We start from the raw sequence: 15,882 nt of genomic DNA on the forward strand, positions 1-15,882 counted from the left end.
TTCCCTGTTTCTTTCTTTTCTTTCTTTCTTTTTCTTTCTTTCTTTCTTTCTTTCTTTCTTTCTTTCTTTCTTTCTTTCTTTTCTTCTTTCCCTTTCTTTTCCTTTTTCCAAACAAGAATCACTCCAATCCTGGAAGGGTGCTTGTGTGTCTGTTTTCTTTCCACTTGTAGGACTTGGTCCCTTGCAGATAGAAAATCCAGAATGGAAAGGAGAGAAGAAGATTGAATCTCTTTAGGATGGGTGTCTCTCTCCACCTCGGGGACATGTGGATGTGCGGACTTCAACTCCCAGAATCCCCCAGCCTGTCCGCACATCTGAACGTTGCCAAAGTTGAGAAACCTAGAGCCTAGCTATCAGGAGGAACATCTTAGGAGTGTGAGCTATCAGCTAAGGCAGGGGACTCAACCGTAGCAATTTTACGACTTGTGGACTTCAACTCCCAGAATTCGTCAGCCAGTCATGCTGACTGGGGAATTCTGGGAGTTGAAGTCCATGCATATTAAAGTTACTAACACTCAGGTATCAGGAAGAACTTCCTAAGGATATAAGCCATCAGCTAAGGCAGGGGACTCCAACCTTGGCAAATTTAAGACTTGTGGACTTCAACTCCCAGAATTCGTCAGCCAGTCATGCTGACTGGGGAATTCTGGGAGTTGACTCCATCAAGTTGTCAAAGTTGGTAGGCCTGGCACAGATATCACCAGAGCACCGTTGCCGCCCTCCTCCTGACACTCGCACCCTCACAAACACACACGACACAATTTCCACACGCCACTGTTGCCTTCCAATCCTTTGCAAGTCTCTGCCATACGCCGATCCAGAGTGGAGCGAGGCGACCGAGGCTTAAAAAGAGGTGAGGGGGTTTGCCACCCAACCCACCCACCCACTCTCCGCAAGGGGGACCCCCGCCTCTTCCTCACATCCAGATTTCGATCCTTGGCTTCCAAGATTCTAGAACGTGACCGGCAGGATCTCCCCGGGTGCGTAAAAATTCACTGCCGTAAAATGTTTTGTCGGTGGCGCTTACCACCGGCAAGATTAGCAAGGGCGTTTAAAAACTTGCCCGCCCATCCTAGAAATGTAACCAGGCACCAGGCACCTACCGTCACATGCGGTGACTTGGGTGAAAGCAAAGAATTACTGAATAGAAATATATATATATGGTTAGAAAAAAAAATGCTGAAGCTCCATATTGATTATAAGCCAGAAATATTCCTCTAGCAGAAAAATATAATAAAGGCAGTGGTGAGATCAGCCGGTTCAGGCCGGTTTGGGCAATCGGTTGTTAAATTGTGGCTGGCCCTGCCCCTTCCTGCTCTACCCTTCCGGGAGTCCCCACGCACCCCGTTTGGCTCCCAAGTAAGTTCAGGGAGGCCCATTGGCCCAAGACAGGAGATGTGGAGTGGATGCGATGCAGTCCCCCCTCCTGCCGGCCAGTTTTGCCCCCAGGGGGATGCAAGGAGGCCGTGTGCTGCCTATCACATCCCTGGCCATGCCCGCCATGCCACACCCACCCAGCCGGTCATTAGGGCTGAGAACGGTTGTTAAATGATTTGAATCCCACTACGGAATAAAGAATGTGTATTTAATATTCCATGTCTTGACAGCAGCAAGAATTGTATTTGTACAGTATTGGAAAAATGAGGAAACGCCGAGAGAAGTAATTTTAAAAAAAATGTTAGATTGCGCAGAAATGGATAGACTGATCTTAAAGATAAAGAGAAGGAAGATACGGCCTATTTTCAAATGTGGGGTTTGTTTTATAACCGGTTGCATAATAGATGTAGAAATTATGAGCTGGGAAATATTATTGCTGTGTTGTTGTTATTGTTATTATGTGGTTAATCTTTGGTGAGATTCACAGCCTTTGGGGCTGGTTGGTAGCTCAAGCTCGAGTCCTAACCAAGGACCTAGGAACTGTTAAGGTAACGTCGGAGGATATAAGCTGTTCCAAGTAGGGCGGTTTTTTGTAGAATCAGAATGTTCAAGTCTGATAAATTTATAATTTCCAAATAGCGAGTAGCCCTTTAGGTATTGCTCCAAGGGCTCCAATTACAATCGGGACAACACACATTTCTTTTTCCACAGTCGCTGAACTTCAATTTGCAAATCCCGGTATTATTAGTATTATTATATTATTATTATCGATACTATTATTGTTATTATGTTATTAGTATGTAAGCAATTGACTTGGACATTACACTAGTCACAAAACACATACAGTATGTATGTTGATTGAAAAATGTATAAATCTATCTATGTATAAATGTGTGTCTGTCTTTGTGTCCCAGCGTAACTCTGGAACGCCTTGAGCAATTTCAACCCAACTTGGTACACAGATGACTTACCCTCTGGAAAAAAACTGTGGGGTAACACCCCTAACACGCCTCAGGGTGTGTGTCCTCTTAAGATACAGCCTGATGTGCCTTAAAACGGCTTCTACCGTACTGCCTTAAAATGGATTCTACTGTGCAGCACAGTGGAGTTGCCACAGTAACGGCTTCACAGTACTCCACAAGTGGGGGTCCCTCTGGTAAGGGGGAAAATCCAACATTAGAAATCATTTTCCCCCTATAAATAAATACCCCAATACTGGGTTACCGGCTAGTAAACTATCTAAAAAAATTCACCACCAGAGATGGTTAAAGCCAAGCCAAAAAAGAAAAATATTTTATTTACACCGTGCAAAAGCTTTGTTCTCCTAGATTCCAGTCGTCTCCCTCTTAGCACCTGGGTACCAACCCCAGTGGGCTTCAGCTGCAACCCCCGAGACCCTTGATCAAGCCCGCGGCTTCGGGCACTTGGCGGAAAATATCCCGAAGGGTCTCGGTTTCCTCATCAGTTGTTCCACCCGGGTGCGCAGCCGCTCGTTCTCCCCCAGGAGTTCCACCATGCGCTGCTGCGTCTCCATCACCCGCCGCTTGGCCTTGTCGCGGCTCTTGCGCACCGCAATGTTGTTGCGTTCGCGGCGCAGGCGGTACTCCAGGCTGTCCTTGTTCACCGATTTCTTTCCTTTGGGGTTGCCACAAGGAGGGGACGGGCTGCAGGCTGGACCCTGCGGGCGGGGGAGAATAAGATTAGAGCGTGGGTTGAACCCGCCCGAAGGCAGGAAGAACAGAAGCAAGGGATGGAAACTCGTCAAGGAGAGAAGCAACCGAGGTATATAAAAAGAGATTGGACAAGCACTGCCCTGAAATGGTACAGGGTGTCCTGCTGGAGCAGAGGGTTGGACTAGAAGACCTCCAAGGTCCCTTCTGTTATTCGGGTAGAGGAAGTGGGGGGGGTTGTGAAGGAATGTACAGTCGATCCAACCACAAGAGACAGGAAAGGAACAAGGTAGCCATTAAGGAGAGGCGTGCAGGAAAGATTCCTCATCCCGAGAAAGAAGAAGAGGTGAGAAGGAGACTCAAGAGAACCCTATCTTGATTTTATTTAGCATACAGTGGCACCAAGTAAAAATTGGGGAGGCTTTCAAATTCTTGCTTCTCTGTAATCCTAGGCTAAAGAGCCCTTCCCAAAATCGTAGCCATGCCTGTTTGTTGAGCTAGTCTACCACGGAAGGGCTGTCATCAATCAAATTCAAGGCCGGAATATTTTCTCACAGCATATCTCAAAGTCCCCCTTAATGGGCACTCCCTTTCTCTCCCCCAAAGTCAGGTCTATTTCCTCCCTCCCTCCCTCTCCCTCTCCTTCCCTCTCTGTCTCTCTCTCCCCCCTACCCCCTCCTCCCTCCCTCCTTCCTTCCCTCTCTGTCTTTTTCTTTCTCTCTCTCCTTCTCTTTCCATGTCTCCCTCCTCTCTCTCTTTGTCTCCCTTCTTCTCTCTGTCTCTCTCCCCCCCTCTCTTTCTTCCTCCGCCTCCCCCTTCCCTTTCTGTCGCTCCCCTCCTCTCCTCCTCTCCTCCTCCCCTTTCTCCCTGCCTCCTTCCTTCCCTCTCTGTTTCTTTTTTCTCCTCCTCTCTCTCCCTCCCTCTTTCTGTCTTCCTCATTCTCTCTGTCTCCCTCCCCTCTCTCTCCCTCTCTCTCTGTCTCTCTTCTCTCTCTCTCTCTCTCCATCCCTACTTCCTTCTCTCTCTCCATCATTCTCACTCCCTCTCCCCTCTATCTCTCTTTCTTGTTCTCCCTCACTTTCTCCCTCCCCTTTTTCCCTCGCTCTTTCCCTCTCTCTATTTCTCTTCCTCCCTCTCTCCCACCCCCTCCCTCCCTTCATCTCTCCCTCCCTCCTTCTCTCTCTGACTGTCCCTCCGTCCATCCCTCTCTCACACACACACATCAAAGACCCTCTTTTTAAAAGGATTCAAAACTCGTCTCATACCTACAGTTTCTGTAGCAGGGTTCCTAAAATAAGAATATGCCAGACGGGAGCAGCATAGAAACCGGATTTAGGAAAGTAAATAATAAAATAAATTTGGGATTGAAAGCCACAGCAAGAGATATTCAAGCTCCCTCCGAAATGCAGAAGCGGGGGATTTTTGTCCATGCTTGTGACCTGGCCTTTGCATTAAAAATTAAAAAAATAAAATAAAAATTGGCGATCAAAAAAATAAAAAAAAACACAAACACATTTCAAAGGACCATCATTTTTCTACGTTTCTATGTTTCTTTCCCATCCACTCCTTAGCCCTGGTTCCCAGCCCAGATTTCCTCCCCGTCTCCCCGGGACTTCAGTTAAAAAAAAAAAAAGGCTTTTGATAAGGAAAGCTTGGCTTCCTCCAGAAATTTGGAGAGAGACGTTGACTCCGCAAACACTCTGTTAAAGGCAAAGTTTCTAGCTTGCCGATCGTCCCTGTCCTAATATTCCCTTGTATTCAAAATCCATTCATGTATTCACAGTCATGTTTATTTATATCGGTTGCCTAATTCATGCTTGACGAAATAAAAGAAATGAAATAAAAATGAATAAATAAAACAAAATCCTTTCTTTAAAAAAAACAAGCCAGAGGGAAAAATGCTTTTGTTATTATTTTTTTAAAGATGGATTTCAGATTTGATCCGGAGAGGCCCAAATTTGCCAAGACTGATTCTGTGTGTGAAAGACGCTTGAATTGTGTCGTTCCAAAAAACCATTGCGTAGTCAAGGGGAAATTCATTTCAGGATTACATACACACCCTCCCCAAAATTATTATTAATCCTGGATGTCTCCAAGTTGAGGAGAAGAGCTAAGAGGGTGGGAAGGATGAGAAGACAGGATGAGAATTCTAGGGCTCAAAGGGACCCCAGAGGTCTTCTAGTCCAACCCCCTGCTCAGGCAGGAGCTCTTATGCCATCCAGGTTGAATGGCTATCCACTCTATTTTTCAAAACCACAAGAGGTGAAACGAGAGAGAAAGAAAGGAATAGAAACAGAACACAGAGTTGGAAGGGACCTTGGAGGTCTTCCAGTCCAATCCCCTGCCTAGGCAGGAAACCCTATACCGTTCCAGACAGATGGCTATCCAACCTCTTCTTAAGAACTTCCAGTGTTGGACATTCACAACTTCTGGAGGCAACTTGTTCCACTGATTAATTGTTCTAACTGTCAGGAAATTCTCCTCAGTTCTAAGTTGCTTCTCTCCTTGATTAGTTTCCACCCTTGCTTCTTGTTCTACCTTCAGGTGCCTTGGAGAATAGTTTGACTCCCTCTTCTTGTGGCAACCCCTGAGATATTGGAAAACTGCTATCATGTCTCCCCTAGTCCTCCTTTCTATTAAACTAGACATACCCAGTTCCTGCAACGTTCTCCATATGTTTTAGTCTCCAGTCCCCTAATCCTCTTGTTGCTCTTCTCTGCAATCTTTCTAGAGTCTCCACACTTTTTCTACATCGTGGTGACCAAAATGAATGCAAATATTCCAAGTGTGGCCTTACCAAGGCATTATAAAGTGGTATTAACCCTTCACGTGATCTTGATTCTATCCCTCTGTTGATGCAGCCTAGAACCGTGTTGGCTTTTTAAAGAAGAGATTGGACAACATTTTTCAGAAATGGTCTAGGGTTTCCTTCCTGAGCAGGCGGTTGGACTAGATGACCTCCAAGGGCCCCCAGTCTGTTATTTCCAATTATTCCAAGATATTCCAACTTTGTTAAACTACTATCAAAGAGAGCCGGCATTTTCTTCCTCTGACAGTTTCGGAAATTATATTTAGCTCAGGCCAGCATGAAACTCTCCTCTGGTTTGAATGCCGGGATTTTCACAGCTGTGGGTTCGGACTTCTGAATTCCTACGGGAATTTCCGTAGGAATGAAGTTTCGAGTTTCCTTCCATTGTCCTGGTTTTTTTGCGAGGGACGATTTCCCCGCTCGGCCTTTTGGCTCAAAAACAACGCCCGCACAACCTCCCCATAAATATTTTCATAAGATTTCTTTAGATCTTCGGCAATGAATGGTTTGGAATGGTTTTCCTGAATCGATTTTCCTTGTAAGAACTCCCTCGCCTTGAAGTGGTCCCCGAGTTGGTTTCCCTCCCCGCCTTCCATCCGTCTAAAATCACATCCGAAACGGCATCCTTCTGGGTGTTTGATCTCCACAATCATTGCGTTTAGAACCGGGCCACGAAATATTTTACGCTTGCCCCGGTTTATTTATCTTCAAAGCTGTGCCAGCCTTGTGAGCCTCTCCCGGAGCTCATTCCCAGGTTCCCCAAATGGGAAATTGCAACCACAGCTGAAGTAATAATTAATCCAGCAATTAAAAAAGTGGGGGGAGGAATTGTGTTGAAAAATAATCCCATAATTGATCAACGTTTTCCTGCTGAAGGACCGATTCCGCCTTTACAAACTTCAAACAGTGTGCAGCTAAGTTTTGGTGGATATACAAAGAAGGGATATTCAAGTTGGGGTGCACTAGGGACTCCAACTCTAATTCCCTTTGGTCCCCCCTATTTCTGCCATTACATACACCCCATGTCCCATCTCATCTACAAGGTGGACCTCCAAAGAAATGGGACAATCCCTCCCTTTTCACGGTTTTATCGGAGGAGAAGGGCTCCAGCAGGGTTCTTGAGAAGTTCTTGAGAACTCCACCTGAAGTTGGAGAGATCCTTTTGACAGCGGCCATTGTGGGTCTCTGAAGCAATGGGTGGGAACTAATCAAGGAGAGAAGCAACTTAGAACCAAGGAGGAATTTCCCTGACAAAGAGAACAATTAATCGGTGGGACAACTTGCCTCCAGAGGTGGTGAACGCTTCAACACTGGACTGGATAGACGATTGTCTGAAGTGGTGTAGGGTTTCCTGCCTGAGCAGAGGGTTGGACTAGAAGACCTCCAAGGTCCCTTCCAACTCTGTTATTCTGTTCTGTTCTCCAAGGTGAAGAGGACCATGGACATATAACTGAATTTTAAAGACTTCCTACTTGTGGTATTCCAGGAGATCAATCAGAATTGAGCTGGAAGGGACCTTGGAGGTCTTCTAATCCCATCCCCTGTTTAAGCAGGAGACCCTATACCATTTCAGATAAATGGTTGTCCAATCTCTTCTTGAAAACCTCCAGTGATGGAGCACTGGTGGCAAGTTATTCCACTGGTTGATTGTCCTCACTGTTAGGAAGTCTCTCCTTTAATTCCAGGTGCCTTCTCTCCTTGATGGGTTTCCATCCGTTCCTTCTTATCCTGACTTCAGGTTGACCATCTCTTCTTTGTGGCGGCCCCTCCAAAATATGGGGCACTGCTAATCATGTTGGTGGGGTAGAATTTGGGTGGGGTGGGGGTGTCTCCAGGCTAGAGAAGGTTTAACAGACAGGTCTTCTCCATCCTTACCTTGAGCATCCTCAGAGCTTGTCCGGTCCGCGGTCCCGGTTGGGTGAGGGCCACCTGGGCACAGTGGGCAGCTGGCAAGTGCATGGCGCCGTAAGGGTGGCGTGCGGCCCCGCGGCCAGCCTCTCCGCCTCTAGGTTCCTCCTTGACGGCGACCGAGCGGGGGTCAAAGGGGGCCAGGCCTTTGCGTTCCCCTCCGAAAGAGAGGAAGGGGTACGGGTCGGTGGGGAAGTAGCTTGGGAAGGCGGCCCCCTTGGGCAGCCTCTGTTGGTTTCCTTGCAGGAGCTCCGAGAGCAGCTGCTCGTCGCCGATGTAGGAGGCCAGCTCCGATTCGCACAAGGGGGCCAGGTCGGTGGCGGTGGGCCTGGCGGGGGCCATTTCTAGAGCTTGGTAGTGCCTCTCGCCCTCAAAGTAGCCTCCTTGGGACATGGTGGGAGACCCAACCCAGTTCCTCTTTGACTGACCTTCGGAAGGCTCCAACCCACGCCTTGACGGGCACCTGATCTTCCTCAAGGTCTTCTCCTCTTTGGGAGAAGATATTTATTTCTCTCTCTCTCTCTCTCTCTTCTCCGGGATGGGTCTTCTTCTGGTTTTCTTCGGGACCTCGGGCGGGATGTCTCGTCTCGGTTCTCGCTTCGGCCGTCACCAGTTCTCCAGATGTCCAAGCGGGGTTTTTTGGGGGGGGAATCTTCTTCTTCCTGCTGAAATCCTCTCTTCCTTTGCTCTACCTATCTCGCCGTGGTTCCCTCTTTTTTTCCCTCTGCTCTGCTCGCCTGCCCCTTCCTTCCTCTTTCTACGCTGCACCCCGGCGCTGCTCGTAAAAGGGAGGGAAAAAAAAGAGGCCAGTTCATCCACCAATGTCTTCTTCTCAACCTGGTCAACTCTGGAGGTGCTTCTCCCAACCCATCACGCATGGAGCCTCCTAAGAGGTATCTTCACCGTCATTGCTGGTCTTCCGGGGCCGAAGAGGCCCACGTCCGGCTTCCCACGCCCACCCACCAACCCATTTCATTCTCCAGGCAGAGAACTGTTTGGTCTTCCTTTCTCCAGCCGAGTGGCAACGGGCAGGTTCCCGTTTGCGAGGAGAGCTCGGGGATATTTCCCAACCTCTTTTTCAATCCTACCTCGGCGGAGTGGCTTCTCGCCACAGCCAGGCACAATTTGCAAGACATAAAAGAAGGACTTTTTCAGAAGCGGAACTGAACGGGGCCTACCTCAAAACATCGTCTTTTCTTTTTTTTTAAAGATGCTTTTCATCTCAAGGGCTGACAAATTCTCGCTTTTGTCACGGAAAAGAGAGGTCCTTATTAATTGTTTTCAAGTCCCGCTGTGGTGATCTTGGTTTTCTCTTAAATTAGGAGCCACAAAAATGATGTGGAGACTCTAGAAAGAGTGCAGAGAAGAGCAACAAAGAGGATGAGGGGACTGGAGGCTAAAACATAGGAAGAACGGTTGCAGGAACTGGAGATGTCTAGTTTAATAGAAAAAGGACTAGGGGAGACATGATAGCAATCTTCCGATATCTCAGAGGTTGCCACAAAGAAGAGGGAGTCAAGCTATTCTCCAAGGAACCTGAGGGTAGAACAAGAAGCAATGGGTGGAAATTAATCAAGGAGAGAAGTAACTTAGAACTGAGGAGAAATTTCCTGTTAGAACAATTAATTACAGTGGGACAGAAGTTGCCTCCAGAAGCTGTGAATGCCCCAACACTGGAAGTCTTTCAGAAGATGTTGGAGAGCCATTTGTCTGAAGTGGTGTAAGTTTTCTTGCCTAGGCAGGGGGTTGGACTAGAAGACCTCCAAGGTCCCTTCCAACTCTGCTATTCTATTCTACTAATACAATGAAGCCTTAGTAAGACCACGCCTGGAATATTGCACCCAGTTTTGGTCCCCACACTATAAAAAAAAGATGTGGAGACTCTAGAAAGAGTGCAGAGAAGAGAACCAAGACGATGAGGGGCCTGGAGGCTCAAACATACGACGAACGGTCGCAGGAACTGGGCCTGGCTAGTCTAGGGAAGAGAAGGACCAGGGGAGACAGGATAGCAGTCTTCCAATATTTGAGGGGCTGCCACAGAGAGGAGGGGGGTCACGCTATTCTCCAAAGCACATGAAGGCCAGACAAGGAATAATGGATGGAAACTGACCAAGGAGAGATTCAACCTGGAAATAAGGAGGAATTTCCTGACAATGAGAACAATTAACCCATAGAATAGAAGTTACCTTCAGAAGTTGGGAGAGCTTTATCCCTGGAGGCTTTCAAGAAGAGATTGGCCTGCCGTCTGTCAGAAATGGCGTCGGCAGGTTCGCTCAGGTATGTGCATTTCATCCATGTTATGCACACACGTGCAGTACAACCCAAATTTCCTCTGCGCACGCGCAGAAGCAAAAACCCAGACGGTGCCACCAGAGGAGAACAGGTTTGGAGCGCGGCAGGCCTGGGTTGCTGCCGGTTCCAATGACCCAAGCCACGAAGCTACCACCGGTTCAGCCGAACTGGTCCGAACCCATAGGAACCAACCTCTGGGTATAGGGCAGAGGTGTCAAACTCGCGGGCCAGATGTGTCGGGTCCTGGATCTTCCCCTGCCCAATTTAGTGAAGGGGAAAAATTCCGAAAAAATGATTTGCTTAATAACCACAATAAAAAAAAACGATCGTGAAATTAAATCTGGTCACAAGATGCGGGGACTCTAGAAAGAGTGCAGAAAAGAGCACACAAGAGGTTGGGGAACTGGAGGCAAAACATATGAAGAACGGTTGCAGGAACGGGGATGTCTAGTTTAATGAAAAGAAGGACTAGGGGAGACATGATAGGAGTCTTCCAATATCTCAGGGGTTGCCACAAAGAAGAGGGAGTCAAACTATTCTCCAAGGCACCTGAGGGCAGGACAAGAAGCAATGGGTGGAAACCAGTGGTGGGTTTCAATTTTTTTTAGAACCTCTTCCATAGGTGTGGCCTGCTTTGTGGGAGTGGCTTGCTGGCCATGTGACCGGGTGGGAGTGGCTTGCCAGCCATGTGACCAAGTGGGAGTGGCTTGGCACCATGTGACTGGGAGGGTGTGGCCAACTTGTAAAACGTGGTGAAACTCACTTAACAATGCTCTTGCTTAGCAACCAAAATGTTGGCTCAGAAACTCTGGCATTTGAAGCACGCAAGTCTTAAAGCTGTCAAGTTACAAGACCCTGGCACCCATAATCCTTTAGAAAAAACAACCCAGGGGTGTTCAAACTTGACAGCTTTAAGACTTGTGGACTTCAACTCCCAGAATTCCTCCTCCAGTCATGTTAGCTCAGGAACTCTGGCATTGAAGCACACAAGTCTTAAAGCTGTCATGTTACAAGACCCTTGCACCCCTAACACTTTAGAAAAAAAAAACCCTCAGGGGGTGTTCAAAGTTGACAGCTTTAAGACTTGTCGACTTCAACTCCCAGAATTCCTTCTCTCGCTCTTCATCTTGATGATGTGCGGACGGGCCGGGGGGGGGGGGAGCTGGAACCGGTTCTAAACGGCACTGTAGATTTATGGGACCTCTTTTATAGAAGAGGTTAGAACTGGCAGGAACCCACCCCTGGTGGAAACTAATCAAGGAGAGAAGCAACTTGGAACTGAGGAGAAATTTCCTGACACTTAGAACAATTAATCAGTGGAACAGAAATTGCCTCCAGAAGTTGTAAATGCTCCAACACTGGAAGTCTTAAGAAGATGTTGGAGAGCCATTTGTCTGAAGTGGTGTAGGGTTTCTTGCCTAGGCAGGGGGTTGGACTAGAAGACCTCCAAGCTCCCCTCCAACTTTGTGATTCTATTTCTATCTCTAAATGGTAATTACCCCATTTCTTGGAAAAACTGGCTATTTAGGCCCAAAAGGCCAGTACATGGCACGCTAACGAAGACCGAAGGATTATGCAGATTTAGAATATATTCGTGGGGTTTTTTGGCAAAATCAAGATGGGCAGACTTCAACTGCCAGGTTCCCCAGCCCGCCTAAGGAATTCGGGGAGTTGAAGTCCACCCATCTTAAAGTGGTTGATAAGTCCCGTAATAGGCATTTGCAGAATACAAAAGTGGGAAGGTACTCAAGTGTGTGTTTAGAAGAAAAGGAAGTGAGAAGAAGAAGATATATATATATATATATATATATATATATATATATATATATATATTATATATTATACTTAAAGTCACAACCCCTGGTATGCCCAAGGGGTTGTGACTTTAAGTATATACCTCCCACCTGGCTGGCTGATAGGAGTCGTTCTCTGTAGCTCAAATGGTTAACTCCCTGCCTGGGAGGCAATGGAGCACAGGTTCGATTCCCACTGGGTATGGCTAGCTGATGAGAGCTAAATAGCTTGAAATAGATCTATACTAGTCTCCCTTTATTATTTATCAGCATAAATATCATATTATATATATATATATATATATATATATATATATATATTTATATATATATATACTATATATATATATAAAATATATAATATAATATTATTTATTATATTATATTTATATTTTTATTTGTTTGTTTGTTTTAAAATTTATTTAATTATGCTGCCTTTAGCTCCACGCATTGCATAGAAGTATCAATGGTTTAGTTTTGACATCATCTGTTGTGGCTGGTAAATGATGGCTAGGATGGTCTGGCTTCTTTAAAAATCCTGATTAAATGGTGGTTTAAGAAGATGGGGGGAGAATGTAGTACCTTTCAGTCCTGCAGGGGGCGCCAGAAAGCCAAAAATACAGTTGCCTCTTTCCCAGCCCCATAAAGGGGGGGGGGGAAATAAGGAACATACCATATTGGAGAAAAGTAACAATATAGAGAATCTTTGGCTTATGAACGCAACTGGGCCCCAAATTTCCATTGTGGGGACGTTGTAAGTGAGCTTTGCCCCGTTTTATGACCTTTCTTGCCCCAGTTGCCGTCCTTCAACAAGTCAGAGGGTTGTTCATGCACCCGGTTCAGGATTCCGGCAGCCACTCCTGCCAGTTTGCTCGGGGGGGGGGGAGGGAGCGCACATGCGCAGTACAGTAGAAATTGTTCTGCACCCGTGCAGAAGCCAAAAAATGAGATCAGGAGAACCAGTTCGGGGCGTGGCCGGCCTGGGTCGCTGTAACCAGTTCCAGCAACACAGGCCACCAAATCACAACCGGTTCTACCAAACCGGTCCGAACCGGCTGGAATCCATCCCTGATTTGGCTTCCCCATCGGCGCTCTACATGGGGCAGCCTTTGAAGAGTATTCGGAGACTACAACTCGTCCAGAATGCAGCCGTGCGAGCGATGTGTGGGGGCACCTCGGTACACCCACGTTACACCTATCCTCCGCGAGCTGCACTGGCTACCGATCGGTCTCCGGATACGCTTCAAGGTGCTAGTCGTCACTTATAAAGCCCTACATGGTATTGGACTGGGTACTTGAGAGACCGCCTGCTGCCAATTACCTCCCATAGACCCGTTAGATGTACAGGTCGGCCTCCTCCGGGTTTCCGTCTACCAGCCAATGCCATCTGGCTACCACCGGGGGAGGGGCCTTCTCTGTAGCAGCCCGGCCCTTTGGAATGAACTCCCCGCGGAGATTCGGACCCTCACCTCTCTCCAGGCCTTCGGAAAGCTGTCAAAACCTGGCTGTGCCGGCAGGCCTGGGGTTGATGAGCTCCCTTCCCCTCTCGACTTGTATGGCTGTTATGACTCTTGTGTATTTTAATTACGTGTATTGTGTTTGTATCCTCTTTTCCGCTTTTGAGTTGTTCGCCGCCCTGAGTCCCTCCCAGAGAAGGGCGGCATACAAATAAACTAAATCTTAATCTTAATCTCTTCTTATCTTTGCTCGTCTCAAGGGTGGCAGGAGGGGATCCCATGATGCTGCAACCATCGTAAATGTGAGTCAACTTGTCAAGCGCCTGGATTTTGATCACGCGGCCACGGGGGGGGGGGGGTTTGCAACGGTCGTAAGTGTGAAAAGTCCCTTTTCCTCAGCGCCAAGGTCCATGCAATCCACTAGAATTTGTGGCGGAAATGGTTGTGTGGAAAACTGTCCGTAATCCTTTTTTTTCCTTCCAGCGCCGTTGTAACTCAGATCAGTCACTCATGAATGGTTTAATTCAAGGACGCCTTTATTTCAAACATAGGCTTTTTTTAACCTTCTCAATCAGGGAGTTTGGAGGTCTTGTTTTGCCTCAAGAGCTGGGAACGACCTTGCCTGGACACTCTCTAGAAAAAGGCGATTGGTTGGTGTGAAAAATAAGCAGTGGTATCTAAGCACTGGGTCGAGCTGGGATGAGGAATCTGGAGGAAGTGGGACTTTTGAGGTCCTCAAACTTTTTAAATGGCGGGCTGATTCAGGATCCATAGGCTGTTGGGGAGGGGTGGACTGGCTGGGTGGGTGTGGCTAGGTGGTCATGTGACGGGTGGATGTGGCCAATTTAGTAATGCATTTTGCCTTTGTCTCGCTGTCTTGCCCCTCCCTACCACCACCAGCCGTGGAGCGATGGCTGTGAAAAACATCCCGAAAGTCTGTTTTTAAAGTGTTTTTAAAGTGCTTCTAAAGGCTGTTTTTAAAGTGTTTCTAAAGGCTGTTTTAAAGTGTTTTTAAACTGTTTCTAAAGGCTTTTTTAAAAGTTTTTAAAGGGTTTCTAGAGGTGTTTTTAAGTGCTTCTAAAGGCTGTTTTTAAAAGTGTCTAAAGGCTGTTTTAAAGTGTTTTAAAGTGCTTCTAAGGCTGTTTTAAAGTGCTTCTAAAGGCTGTTTTTAAAGTGCTTCTAAAGGCTGTTTTTAAAGTGTTTCTAAAGGCTTTTTTAAAAGTGTTTTAAAGTGTTCTAGAGGCTGTTTTTTAAAGTGCTTCTAGAGGCTGCTTTTAAACTGTTTCTAAAGGCTTTTTTAAAAGTGTTTTAAAGTGTTTCTAGAGGCTGTTTTAAAGTGCTTCTAGAGGCTGCTTTTAAACTGTTTCTAAAGGCTTTTTTAAAAGTGTTTTTAAAGTGTTTCTAGAGGCTGTTTTTAAGTGCTTCTAAAGGCTGTTTTAAAGTGTTTCTAAAGGCTTTTTAAAGTGTTTCTAAAGGCTTTTTAAAAGTGTTTTTAAAGTGTTCTAGAGGCTGTTTTTTAAAGTCTTCTAGAGGCTGCTTTTAAACTGTTTCTAAAGGCAGTTTTAAAACTGTTTCTAAAGGCTGTTTAAAGTGTTTTTAAAGTGTTTCTAGAGGCTGTTTTTAAACTGTTTCTAAAGGCTTTTTAAAAGTGTTTTTAAACTGTTGCTAAAGACTTTTAAAGCACTACTTTACAGCTGGCAGCAGAGCTGCTTTTCAAGCTAGCAGCACTGGCAAGATCACCCCTCAGTCAGCTCGTGCTCCCCAGCATCCTTTGGTGGCAGCGGCATGATCAGAAGTGCAGCCCCAACAGGTGAAATAACTAACCAGAAGTGCAGCTGGATGCTCACTGGAAGATAAGGCCAAACAGTGAGGTGGGGCGAAGGGCGAGGCTAAATACCCACCACTCCGTGAGCCGGATACTTTGCATTGACGGGTGTATCTGGCCCCACGGCCGTAGTTTAAGGATCTGGTTTAAATCAAGTGACTTTAGAACGGAACAGAACAGAACAGACAATATAGAACAGAAGGGAGAAGACGAGACAAGACAAGAGAAGACAAGAACACAAAGAATAGTACAGAATGGAGTAGAATAGACAATAGTATAGAATAGAATAGAATCGAATAGAACAGAACAGTTCAGTACAGAATAGTACAGAATAGAATAGACAATAGACAGAATGGAATGAGAATGGAATAGAAAATATGAATGGAATGGAATGGAATGGAATAGAATAGAACAGTTCAGTAGAGATAGTACGAATAGAATAGACAATAGTACAGAATGGAATGGAATGGAATAGAACAGAATAGAAAGAACAGTTCAGTACAGAATAGAACAGTTCAGTACAGATAGTACAGAATAGAATAGACAATAGTACAGAATGGAATGGAATGGAATGGAATGGAATAGAATAGAATAGAATAGAATAGAAATAGAATAGAACAGAACAGAATAGAACAGAACAGTCAGTACAGAATAGTACAGAATAGAATAGACAATAGTACAGAATGGAATGGAATGGAATGGATAGAACAGAATAGAACAGTCAGTACAGAATAGTACAGAATAGAATAGA

The 15,882-nt window shown here is 46.1% G+C and overlaps 1 protein-coding gene across 1 annotated transcript; it reads right to left on the minus strand.

Annotated features, from left to right (window-relative positions):
* Positions 1-2,779: 2,779 nt before the first annotated feature.
* CEBPE (CCAAT enhancer binding protein epsilon) lies at positions 2,780-8,157 on the minus strand. Its single transcript, XM_032235094.1, has 2 exons — positions 7,732-8,157; positions 2,780-3,055 (listed from the first exon to the last, which is right to left on the minus strand). The coding sequence occupies exons 1-2, from the start codon at positions 8,155-8,157 to the stop codon at positions 2,780-2,782; spliced, it is 702 nt and encodes a 233-aa protein (XP_032090985.1).
* Between the last annotated feature and the right edge of the window lie 7,725 nt (positions 8,158-15,882).

This window comes from Thamnophis elegans, chromosome Z (assembly GCF_009769535.1).
Source record: "Thamnophis elegans isolate rThaEle1 chromosome Z, rThaEle1.pri, whole genome shotgun sequence".
Lineage (NCBI taxonomy): Eukaryota > Metazoa > Chordata > Lepidosauria > Squamata > Colubridae > Thamnophis > Thamnophis elegans.